Source organism: Salvia hispanica, chromosome 2, assembly GCF_029641045.1.
Source record: "Salvia hispanica isolate PSC_SH4W2 chromosome 2, Shi_PSC_v1, whole genome shotgun sequence".
NCBI classification, from domain to species: Eukaryota; Viridiplantae; Streptophyta; class Magnoliopsida; order Lamiales; family Lamiaceae; genus Salvia; species Salvia hispanica.
The window spans coordinates 22,937,315-22,950,673 of record NC_142693.1 but is presented as its reverse complement, the minus strand read 5'-3'; the positions used below and the strand labels follow the sequence as shown (position 1 = coordinate 22,950,673).

Genomic DNA, 13,359 nt, shown 5'->3' with positions numbered 1-13,359 from the left:
AGCATCAGATTCAAAGTCTCAAATAGCTCTCCTGCAAATCAAAAGTGGACTACATCACTTCTGTTCACTTTCTTCAATAATCCTCTCCTCAAACAGCCCCATTAAGTCACACTCATATGCTAAAACAACCAAACGCAACATCAAATACTAAACCACATTCTTCTACATGAAACAAACAAGAAAATCTACAAACTCACATCCTCCTTGACGTTGGCGCTTGTCTCTATTTCCAATTCTTAATACGCATAATCGTCATCACTCTCTTCCACATCCTATTCATCTGTATCCTCATCCACGCCCTCGCCTATATACTCGACATCAGTAAAAATTTAACAAATGATTATTATACAAGGCTGCTGCCCTTCATTCACATATTTAATACCTCCATCATCCTCACCTTGATTGGCAATATCTTCATCAAATCGTCGCCTTCTGCATCCTCATCATCAGACGTGTACTCACAATCACTCTCTTCCTCATCCTCCTCACTTGTATTTGTATACTCAACATTAGTGCCAATGTTTATTTAAAAGATGATCATAGTACAAAGTTATTACTCTCTTAATTGATTTAATAATACCTTCAAAATCATAATCTTCGCTTATATCCTCATCTTCCCTGCAGCAATGAATTAGAAAGAGGACCACTGCACTATGTTAAAAATGAACAAGAAACAATAATTTAGTAGTATAGTTTTCAACAAATGATACAAGAGAAAGCTTCCGTTAGCATAGTGATTTGTATGTCATCCTTGGTCTAAACCTCGAATGCGTATACTAAACAAGGTATCTTACCATTCCTCCCCCAGTATAACGTGTTGCTTCCATACCTGAAATTAATGCTAGTTTTAAATATTCAGAATTTTAGCAACCTAAAACACTTAAGTTGATATGTTAAGATTAAGACATTAGTCATATGATTTGATGTGCAGAGTTGGAGGACTAACCTTTGAATTTTGATAGTTGTCGGTTTCTCGTAAAAAGAAGAAGAGGCGGTAACATCAAGCATATTAAGATCTCCCGGTCGTAATTGGCTGACACAAGTCAAGGCTAAAGGATTGCAGTCCTCCAATTCAATCTCTACAATACACGGATCTGTGTACAGAGAAGCAGGCCTACAGATCTCTTTTAATTTGTAGCAATGTTTCATGCTTAAGTAAGCAAGACTACTGAAGCCTAGGGATGGTTTCAATTGCACCAAATCACTATCTTCAATTAGAAGAAACTTAAGCGAACGAAACCAGTTCCTTCGTTTATCCCAATGTGAACCCTGAAAGGCGTAGGAACGCAATTTGAGCACATCAAGCAATGGCAAATTGCCAATGACATCCATATATTCAAAGGGAAAACCCATGCCACTCAAATGTAACTTTCTCAAATGAGTGGGCAACTTCAATGACCCTGGAGTCACCGGAAAAACTTGACCACGCCTGACCACAGGATTTGTAATACTGAATTTGAATGTCTCCACACTTTCAAGTGTTGAAATGCAACGAAAGCAACTCAAAAGATCGTTATGGTCATCATACGGCGTTTGCTCAATCTCTATTCCTAATTTCCGTATGTTAGGAATCCTTGTGAAGAGTTCCGTGATAGTACAAATGCTAGCATTCACACCTACCAGTGTCGAGAGCTTTTCCAATCGAGCAATATTAGATGGAGCTGCAAGGCTCTTTCCCAATATCTCAATATGCTTTAACTCTTTCATGTCCCATATTTGTAGAGGAACATATGATGGAGCCCCACAACGTCTAATTTTCATATGTGGATGCATAATCAAGACTCGAAGATTGAAAAGTTTGGATATGGTTGCAGGGAGTTCTCCATTGCATTTTAGAGCAAGGTACTTTAGTTGGACTAGAGATAGAATTTCAGTTGGGAAAGTATAGAAACGTTGTGCAAGAGCATCTATTTCCCTTAGCAACTTGAAACCAACATCTATGGGGATTGGATATTGGTGGTAAGGACCATAGGAAAGCAGAAAACGTGCAGAGGATGCAGAGTTCAATCTCACTAAGTTGCAAAACTCCTCGATGCCAAATAACATGTTGTTTTCGAGACATAAGCCACGCTGACCTTTTAGACTTTCTTCAGAGGCATCAGCTAACTTATTTAGGACATGATAAAAGTTGTTCTTACTAGCCTCCCCTCTACACACGTGCCGCCATGAAGAATGAAGCCTACAAGTTTTATAGTCGCAAGGGTATTCATGATGAGAAGTTTTGTGCACGCTCTTTACGGTGTATAAAACAAGACTGTAGAAGGTAGCTAGGATACTCAACCATACGCCAGAATTGGGTATCAACCCCTTAGCAGTCCACATTTCAATGATCTTGGAAGGGGGTGTGTGAGAATCTAGAGGGAAAATTCCATCATTGGGTAACAACCCCTCAGCAGTCAACATATCAATGATCTTGGAAGGGGGAGTGTGGCAATCTCGAGGGAAAACTCCCATAAACAGAAAAGGCATTTTGAGGGGTTGAGGTAAGTAGTTGTAACTTGGGAAAAGTACCTTTGATATTTCACTATATGCATCCTTGAAGACTGAATTTTTCATTTCTGCTACTTCATTCCAGTAGACTGGGTCTCTGTTAAGCTCGGATTTCGATAGGGTGCCAGCAACAGTGAGTATCAAGAGAGGGAGACCTTCACAAAGCTTGGCAATTTTGGTGGCAACTTTGTGGAGTTGAGGAGGGCAACTCTCGTCACCAAACACCTTGTCACATAGTAGCTCCATACTTTCTTCTTCACTCAAAAAGCGCACCTCATTGTAAGAAACAATATGGTTTAGGTACATATGAAAACACTTAGATTTTTTATGTCGACAAGTTATCACGACACTGACATTCCATAGGCGTTTTAAAAAGGGCCATACCAAGATTCTTACTACCTCTGTCTCCCAGACATCATCCAACACAATGACGCATTTTTTGCCTTTGAGACTTTCTTCCGAGTAGTGATCACTAATTTCTTCATCTCCTTCAGTGGGAGTTATTCCACAGAGTTGAGCTAGAATGCCTCGTTCAATTTGAGTGAGCGGTTGAGGTACTCTGCCTATGGCAGCCCACGCACGACACTCATATTTGCTCTGAATTTCTGCATCTTCGTAAATTCGGATTGCAAGAGCGGTCTTTCCAACGCCTGCTGTGCCATAAAGCATGTACACACGGCTGCATTGGCATTTCATAACTTCGGTTTTGAGTTGTCGAAATTGGTCTGATAACCCAATCATCTTCGAGTTGGTTCCATAGAAACCAATGAATGAAGAAATAGGTTCGTCTTCAGCCATATTCTCTACTTCATAGATGTACTCCTTCTCCATATCATCGAGCTTCTGGATCAACGAATTCGCATCGTTTTCCAGACTCTGCAGATCAATGGAGACTCTCTTCGGAATACTTTCAAATTGTAGAGGAATGTGTTGAACGAGAAGGGATTCCAATGAGTCTTCAAATTTCCAGATTGCATCTTTGATGATTCCATCCAAAGCATTCACCTTCTTCCTGCTCCTGCTTGGACTTGTCTTGTCCAATCTTCCTAGAATTATTTGCAGTGGAAGCAACTCCTTTTGCACTCCTTTTATGATTTTAAAGGAGTATTTTGATAAAATAATTAGAGAATTAATTAATAACTTAAAAATCAGATAATTTGGTCAAAATTGGTGTTAAATCGTCGACTGTTATAAAATTAACCGAATTATTGACGGAGGACTAATTGTGATCCGATTTAAAATGTACAGGACTAAAAAATTCAAAAGATAAAGTTTAGAACTAAAATTATAAAATGATCATATGTTCAAAACTAATTTTGGCCTTTACTGTTAATACCATGATAAAGTAAATAAAGATAATAGACAAGATTCAGAATATAAAATTGTGTCTTTGTTATTCCATTAGTTATTTGAGAGGTAATTTTGTCTTTTTCCCTGTATTGGGCCTTTAGAACCAGTAAGTGGGTTGTAAGCATTTTGTTGAAAATTTGGGAATACTGTAGATTTAATTATTAGCATAACACTATTTTTTCTCTTTGCTAATATTCTATCCAGACATAATCCACTCAAGTCATAATCCTTACAAGAATCCAACATAAGTTGCAATTCTTAAATTCTTAAATAGACTAAATTGTAAATTTCATTAATTTTAACGTGCAATTGGTAAAGTAATAAAAAAAGAAAAGGATAGTGTAAGTAGTATTAGTGAATTAGTCAATATTAATGATAGTATTTCTATTTAATTATTTAAAATTTTTCATATTTAGAAATTGGTACTCCATCCGTCCTATAATAAAGGTCACACTTTCCTTTTTAGTTTGTCCTAAAAAAATATCATATTCCTTTTCTAGAAAAAGATCTCTCTCACGTTAATATAAAACAACATCTCCTAATTTCCATGTCATTCCAAAATTATGTCATCTATTATGGGACGGAGGGAGTATAATTTTGGTGGACGGCCTAAAATGATAAAAATTAGTTTATTTTTTTAATAGAGGGAGTATAATTTTGATGAATCATTTAATCAAATCACGTGAAAAGCTGCTACTCAATGTACTCATAGTCTCATATAATACCTTCACCATCCTCTTCCTCGTCACCATCCTCTTCCTCGTCAACGTCAGTGTTGGAACTGCAGTAATGAATATGAAGGAGGAGCATTGTACCATGTTAAAATTGAACAAGAAACGATAATTTATATGTTTACAGAGCTCACATCCTTTTGTTTAATGGAAAACGGATAAGCTTTCGCTAGCAAACTGATTAGTATGTTGTCCTTGTTAGTGCAAAACATCAGTTACATGAATCAGACAAACCATTCAAAACAACTTAATATGTAATGAAATTACTTTGTAACATCAAACAAAGCCAAATTTATGCATAACACAAAAAAGGTTTCCTTCCTTGAATCACAAACTAAATGACAGAATCTAAAATAACACACAATTCTTAAAGTTATATAACAACACAATAACACAACTATTGATTTTGAACATCCAGATGAAATATGCGGTGTCTCACCTTTCGAGCTCAGATGTAGAGGTGACTCCATACCTGAAACTTGATACATAAAAATCCAGAAGTTATAGCAGCCTAATACACTTGAGACTAATATGATTTGATTTGTTGTTGGAGGACTGTCCTTTGAAATTTGATAGTCGTCGGATTCTCATAAAAAGTAGAAGAGGCAATACCATCAAGCCTCACACCTTTATCTGGTTGAAATTGGCTGATACAAATCAAAGCTGAAGGATTGCAGTCTACTAATTCAATCTCTATGATCTTATATCCATTTAAGTACATCCAAGCAGGTCTCTTATACGAGTACGAAATATGAGGCCTAGGGATCTCTTCTAGTTTGTAGCAATGTTTCATGCTTAGGTACGATAGTATAGGGAAGCTTCTAGATTCTCGTTTCCATTGCACCAAATCACTTTCTTCAATTAGAAGAAACTGAAGCCTCGGAAAACTTCTCCTTTGTGTTTTCCAGTGTGAGCCTTGAAAGGCGTATGATCGCAATTTGAGCACTTCAAGCCTTGGCAAAGAGCCAATGGCATCCATGTATTTCCATGGGAAACCCGTGCCACTCAGATGTAACTTTTTCAAATAACGTGGCAACCTCAATGACTATGGAACCTTCGGGAAGACATGACCACGCTTGACCACAGGATTTGTGATACTGACTTTGAGTATCTCCAAACTTTCAAGCGTTGAAATACAATCAAAGCAACTCAAAATGTCAGTATGTTCTTTCTTCTTTCTAAAAGTTGAGAGCACATAGTTGGAAGACTAATGTGAAATATGCAAATACTGACTTTGAGTGTCTCCAAATTTGGAAGACTTAAATTCATGTAACAATCCGACTATACAACCATTGATTTTGAACATTTGGATAGAAAACGTAGCGTCTCAATACCTGAAAATACATAAATGCTCAGAAATTATAATAACCTAAAACACTTAATTTTTGCTACTCCCTCTGTCCACGAATATATACCCTACTTCGATTCATTTTGAGTTTAAAAAATTGTAGAGAAATATAAAAAGTTATTATAATAAAATATAAGTGGAATGAGTTAATGAATATGACCCTCACTTAATAAATATAGTGATAGCAGGCGGACTGTTAAAAGGAATTACGGGACACAAATTCGCAAACAGAAGAGGTATGATATAACATCAAAATTTTAATTAAGTCTACTGTGTGCCTATTTAGTAGTAGTAAATGAAATATCACAGTTATCTTGAAATATATATTAAGACAGAGACATGATTTGATTTGCAGTTGAAGGACTAACCTTTCAAAAATTTGACAGTTGTCGGTTTCTCGTCAAAAGAAGAAGAGGCGATAACACGAAGCCTAGAACCAACACGTGGTCGTAATTGACTGGCCCAAATCAACGCTAAAGGATTGCAGTCCTCTAATTCAATCTCTGTAGTACATATATATTGGTCCAGAAAAGTAGGCTCACCCTCATAGCAGCATATGTCTACTAGTTTGTAGCAATGCTTCATGCTTAAGTATTTAAGCCTAGGGAAGCTTTTTCCTGGTTTCCATTGCACCAAATCACTCTCTTCAATTAGAAGAAACTCAACATTCGGAAAACTATGCCCATTTGTTTCCCAACATGGACCCTGAAAGGCGTAGGATCGCAATTTGAGAACTTGAAGAGCCAATTGCATCCATGTGCCAATTTTTCTCTAAGAATTTAAAAGATGATCATGCACAAAGCTACTACTCAATGCATTTACAGAGCTCACATCATTTTGGTTAAAGGAAAACGGAGAAAGCTTTCGTTAGCAAACTGATTAGTATGTTGTCCTTGTTAGTGCAAAACAGAGAAAGTCTAAAAATCACATAACAACAGAATAACACAACTACTGAAATTACTTTCTGATATCAAAACAAAGCCAAAGTTATGCATAACACAAAAAGAATCTCCTTCCTTGAATCACAAACTAAATACAAAATCTAAAATAAGTCACAAGTCTTAAAATCATATAACAACACAATAACATAACTATTGATTTTGAACATCCAGATATAATACGCGGTGTGATGACTGTTTTGATCACAAGGAACACCGCTATTCCCACGAAGAAGGAACTGGTGTTCTTGACTTACTCAGGGAACCAAGCTAGTGTGTTGATTCAGGCCTACGAAGGTGAGAGAACGAGAGCAAGGGAGAACAACTTGCTTGGAAAGTTTAAGCTCTCTGGTATCCTCAGATCACTGTCTGCTTTGACATTGATGCCGATGGTATCTTAAATGTCTCTGCTAAGGACCAGACTACCCGGCCAGAATAACAGGGTCACCATCACCAAGTCCAAAAACATGAAGGTCGAGGCTAAGAAGTGAGCCTACAACATGAGAAACACTGTGAAGGATGAGAAGATCGCCTTGCTGATAAGATCAATGGAGACTATCTCTGTATCCGCATTATCATACCTTTATCCGATTGTCAATTTCTTCATTATAATCCTCTTCCTCTGTATCCGCATGATCATGCATATATATGTTATCATTCTCTTCCTCCTCCTCGCCTGTATCCTCAACATTAATGCCAATTTTTCAGTAAAGATTTAAAAGATGATCATTACTACTACTACTACTCTTAATTTGTTGCTACCATCAATCACTTATATAATACCTTCCTTTTCTTCTCTTTGATACACCTTTGCTGTATATTGTAATCACCATCAACAGAAACCAAAATAAGTCACAATTCTTAAATTCAGGTAACAACCCAATAATACAACGATGCATTTGAACATGCGGAGGAAAAAACGCGGTGTCTCACCTTCCAAGCTTTGATATATTGTAGTCTTCTGACCTGAAAATTGATACATTAATATTTGTTGTTATTATGTAGCATCACAATTTAAATTAAGTCTAATGTGAGCTTAGTTAGAATTTGAAATCTCTCACAGTTATATCTTGCAATATACTATATCAAGACTAATACATAGGACTAATTAACCTTTGAAATTTGGCAGCTGTTGGTTTCTTGTAGTAAGAAGAATAGTACGAGTAATCAATATCACGAAGGCTATTATCTTGTCTTGGTTGTAATTGCCTCTCGTACGTCAAAGGTAAAGGATCGCAGTCCTCCTGATTAGTGTTGGATCTGCAGTAATGAATTTGAAAGAGGATCATCTACAATGTTAAAATTGAACAAGGAAAATTAATTTATATTGGGATGCTAATTAGAAATTGAAGTTGGAGGACTAACCTTTGAAAGTTGATGGTAACCGGTTTCTCGTAAAAAGAAGAAGAGGCAGTGACATAGAGCCTCGTACCGGTTCGTGGTTGTAATTGCTTGAAACAAGTCAAAGCTCTAGGATTGCAGTCCACCAATTCAATCACTATGGAATCATGTCCATTTAAGTACATCGAAGCAGGCCTGTCGGTCTCTTTTAGTTTATAGCAATGTTTCATGCTTAGGTATCTCAGCTGAGGGAAGCTTCCATACCCTGGTTTCCAAATCACCAAATCACTCTCTTCGATTAGAAGAAACTTAAGTTCCGAAAAACTTCCGTTTTTTGCTTCCCACCGTGAACCCCGAAAGGCATACGATCGGAGTTTCAGTGCTTCAAGAAACGGTAACGAGCCAATGACATCCATGTATTCCCATGGAAAACCCATGCCACTTAAATGTAACTTTTTCAAACCATGTGGCAACTTCAATAACCCTCGGAAAATAGGGCCATGGTTGAGCACAGGATTTGTTATACTGAATTTAAGTGTCCTCAAACTTTGAAGTGTTGAAATGCAACCAAAGCAACTCAAAAGATCGTCATGGTCATTATAAGGTGTTAACTCAATCTGCATTCCTAATTTTTCTATGTTAGGAATTCTTTTAGGTAGTTCCAAGATGGTACAAATGCTAGCATTCACACCTATAAGTGTTGAGAGCTTTCTCAAAGAAGCACTACGATACGAAGCTACAAGGCTCTTGCCCAAGATCTCAATATGCTCTAACTCTTGCATATCCCATATTTGAATTGGTACATATGACCGAACTCTACGACGTCTAATTTTCAAATGTGGATGGATAATCAAGACTCGAAGGTTGAAAAGTTTGGATATAGTCGAAGGGAGTTCTCCATTGCAAGTTAGAGCAAGGTATTTTAGTTGAACAAGTGTGAGAATTTCAACTGGGAAAGTATAGAAACGTTGAGTAAGAGCATCCACTTCCCTAAGCAACTTGAAACCGACATCTATGGGGATTGGATATTGGTGGTAAAGACCATAGAAAAGGAGAGAACGTGCAGAGGCTACACAGTTAAATCTCACTGAGTTGCAGAACTCTTTAAGGCCAAATAAAATGTTATTTTCAAGACACAAGCCGCGCTGACCTTTTAGACATTCTTCTTCGGCATCATTCCACTTGTTTAAGACATGATAAAACTTGTTCTTACTAGCTTCTCCTCTACAGACATGCTGCCATGTACAATGAAGCCAACAAGTTTTATACTCGCGAACAGAAAACTCATAAGAAGTTCTGTTTACGCTCTTGAAGCTGCATAAAACAAGACTGTAGAAGAAATATAGATCCCTCAACCATTCACAATCATTGGGTAATAACCCCTCAGCAGTCAACATATGGTTGATCTTGTAACAGGGGGTGTCATAATGGAACACTCCCATGAATAGGAAAGGCACTTTTAGATTTTGTGGCAAGTAGTTATAACTTGGAAAAAGTACCTTTGATATTTGATTATATGCATCCTCGAAGACTGAATTTCTCATTTCTACTACTGCATTCCAGTAGGCTGGGTCTCTACTCTGCTCGGATTTCGAAAGGATGTCAGCCACTGTGACTATCATAAGAGGGAGACCTTCACAAAGCTTGGCAATTTTGATAGCAGGTTTGTAAAGTTGAGGAGGGCAAATTCCATCACCAAACACCTTCTCACATAGTAGATCCATACTTTCTTTTAAGTTCAAAAACCACACATCATAGCAAGTATAAGGACGTATGCACTTTCGATGTCGACAAGTAAGCAATACATGAATACATCCATTTTTTATGTTTGGTAAGGAACATAGCAAGGAATCCAGTACCTTTCTTTCCCAGACATCATCAAACACAATGAGGCAATTCTTTCCATCCAATCTTTCTTTCAAGGAATCATCTATTTCTTCATTGCCTTCAGTAGGAGTTATTCCACACAGTTGAGCAAGAATGCCTCGTGAAATATGACCGATCGGTTGAGGTACTCTGCCTATTGTGACCCATGCGCGACACTCAAATTTGCTCTGAATTTGTGGATCTTGGTAAATTTTTAGAGCTAGAGTGGTCTTCCCAACGCCTGCCATTCCGTAAAGTGCGCGCACATGGTTCCCGCCCCCGGAGAGATATTCTCGCATAAGATCGGTTTTGAGTTGTTGGAATAGGTCAGATAATCCAACCATCTTCGAATTGGTTCCATGAAAACCAATTGAAGAGGAAATAGGTTCGTCTTGAGGCATATTCTCTACTTCATAAATGTACTCCTCCTTCATATCATTGAGCTTCTGGATCAAAGAATGAACATCATTTTGCAGACTCTGCAGATCAATGGAGACAATCCCTGGAATAGTTTCAGATTGTGAAGGAATCTGTCGAGTGAGAAGGGATTCCAATGAGTCTTCAAATCTCCAAATTGAGTCTTTGATTATTCCATCCAAAGCATTCACCTTCTCCCTGCTCCTGCTTGGACTTGTCGAGTCCAATCTTTCCAGAATTTTTTGCAATGGATCCAACTCCTTGTACACGACATCTATGATTTTCCGAGAGCGATCAACGAGGCTGAAACGAGAACAACCAATAGTATTGTTAATTGTATTCCTAAGAGATTACACAGCACCGTAAGCCGTCATGTCTCTGATATCAAAGTTGGTGGTGGTGCACTGCTGCTGAATGGTGTCCGGAGCGAACGCAGTTGGTAATGTGAAAGAATATATTCTACTAAATGAGGACTCCACAGTCCACTCTCACTATTTCCAAAGTCTTTTTCCTCTCTTTTACTTTACTAATTGCGTATTAAAACTCTAGTCATTTATTACCTCCGTCCTCCAAAATTTGCTACACTTTGACCCGGCACGGGTTTTAAGAAATGTAATGGAAAGTGAGTTGAAAAAGTTGGTGGGATGTGGGTCCTACTTTTAAAGTATTAGTTTTATAATAAAATGTGAGTAGGAATGAGTTAGTGGAATATGGGGTCCACTACCAAAAATGGTAAAAGTGAAGTGTATCAAATTTTCAGGGACGAACCGAAATAGTAATATGTATCAAATTTTCAGGGACAGAGGTAGTACAACTTTGTCTATTTTTCGTGTAGGTAGTATGTTACTCCCACTGTCCCTTGCTAAGTGGTTCTGATTCCTTTTAGGGATGTCCTTTTTTTATTCACTCTCTCTTACTTTACCAATTGCATATTAAAACTCGTGTTATTTACAACTTTATCTATTTTTTATGTAGGTAGTATGTTACTCTCACTGTCCCTTGTTAAATTGTTCAGATTCCTTTTAAGGATGACCCTTTTTTTTCACTCTCTCTTACTTATACATCTCTACTTTTTCATTTCATCTTACCCCCTCAGTTCAGGATAATTGAGTCATATTTTTTGCGTGTTTGTCTCAAGGTAGTTGAGTCATTTCCTTTTTTAATAAAATCTTTTCTTCTATCTTACTCTACTCTTTTTCTTTATTTCTTTTACTTTATTCTCTCTTATTTTGCTCTCTCCATTTTAAACTTTAACAAATCAATTTCTTAAATTCTCCAAACAAAAATGCTCCAACTACTTTGTAACACAATGAATACTTAATTCACTCCCCTTAGCTTACACAATTCCATTTTTCTTAAAATGCTTTGCCGAAATATAATACTATGTGTGAGGGACAAAGGAAGTACTTCGCAACTTGAGAATTGCAGCTAGAGATGTCAAATGGGCCGGGCCGACCCAGCCCAGCCCAGCCCGGCCCAGGCCCGGTATGGGCCGGCCCACCAATAAAATGAAGCGGGCTTGGACTGGGCCGAGTAGATGAATTGTGCTCCAATTGGACCTTTTTACAAACCCAGGACCAGCCCGAGCCCAGGCCCACTCGAAGCTTGGCCCAGGCGCCCGAGCCCAGGACCGGCCCAGGCCCAGACCAGGCCCGGCAGAATCTAATTATTTGCTTGGTTTTATACTACTACTCCTATATTTTTTGTTCTTTCAATTGTTTTAATTGTGGATAACATAATAATATACTAATAACATGTCCATATCTACTACTCCCTCCGTCCCAATAAATATGAAACATTTGGTTTTCGGCACGGGATTTTATGCAGTGTTGTTTTGTGAGTTAATGAAGAGAGAGTAAAGTAAGAGAGAGAAAAGTAGAGAGAGTGATGTTTCCATTTTAGGAAACGTTTCATTTTTAATGGGACAACCCAAAAAGGAAAACGTTGCATTTCTAATGGGCAGAGGGAGTATTTATTAATAACATTATACAAAAATATTCAATTAATCAATTATTACTCAACTTAAATCAAAACTTATACTAATAAATTTGATTTTCATATTTATAGAGTAGTATTGACTATTTTTTTTCAAAAATAAAGGATCCTAAAATTGATTGTGGTATAATTATTTTGATATGCGTAATTATAGAGATCAGTTGTTAATAATTTATCTCTATCATATATAGCTCCCTAATTATAGTGAATAGTGATGACTACTTATCTATTTTACTATTTATATGCAAATTGTAAATATGCATTAATGTGTATGCCTTACGGTAGTAGTATTAGTATATATGCATATGACTATATGAGTATAAACAATGAAGATTGGATATCATTTCATGCATATTCATTTCTATTAATATATTGTTAGATGCATGATTGTTTTATATTTTTACGTTTGCATAAATTTTTTATTAATGATATTATGCAAAAAATAATCAATTAATTAATTACTCAACCTAAACTAAAACTTATAACAAGTTTGATTTCCATAAATACATTTGATTTGCATAATTCAATGGTTAATTGATTTGCATAATTATAGATAGTATTAGTTTTTACTTTATATATCTCAATTAAAAATAGTTCCATAATTATAGTGTGTCATGATTCTAATTTTGTGGGATAATGTAACATTTACGTGTGTAATCTATAACATTAATACACAAATTTTGAGGGAATATATTAAATTGTAGCAAAATCTTGATTCCTTATTTTGTGGAAATATATATTTATAAATCATTATACACTATATACTATTCCAATATAGAAAAATTAATATTTATCTAGCACAATAAAAATTTTGAATTTGGCCCAGCCCAGGACCAGACCAGCCCGGCCCACTTACCAAATGGGTCCGGGCTCGGGCTGGGCC

The 13,359-nt window shown here is 36.8% G+C and overlaps 1 protein-coding gene, 1 long non-coding RNA gene and 1 pseudogene across 2 annotated transcripts; all 3 read right to left on the bottom strand.

Moving 5' to 3' along the window:
* Positions 1–54: 54 nt before the first annotated feature.
* LOC148931825 (putative late blight resistance protein homolog R1A-3) lies at positions 55–5,550 on the bottom strand. The gene is made up of 7 exons (XM_089064908.1): positions 5,291–5,550; positions 5,011–5,043; positions 4,566–4,621; positions 2,374–3,575; positions 947–2,283; positions 581–618; positions 55–119 (listed from the first exon to the last, which is right to left on the bottom strand). The coding sequence occupies exons 1-7, from the start codon at positions 5,548–5,550 to the stop codon at positions 55–57; spliced, it is 2,991 nt and encodes a 996-aa protein (XP_088921034.1).
* A 302-nt stretch (positions 5,551–5,852) lies between these two features.
* On the bottom strand, positions 5,853–10,855 carry LOC148931823 (putative late blight resistance protein homolog R1A-10; annotated as a pseudogene).
* LOC148931824 (uncharacterized) lies at positions 6,909–7,728 on the bottom strand. The gene is made up of 3 exons (XR_016135101.1): positions 7,641–7,728; positions 7,439–7,533; positions 6,909–7,350 (listed from the first exon to the last, which is right to left on the bottom strand). It is a non-coding gene; the product is annotated as an uncharacterized LOC148931824 (long non-coding RNA).
* Positions 10,856–13,359: the final 2,504 nt, after the last annotated feature.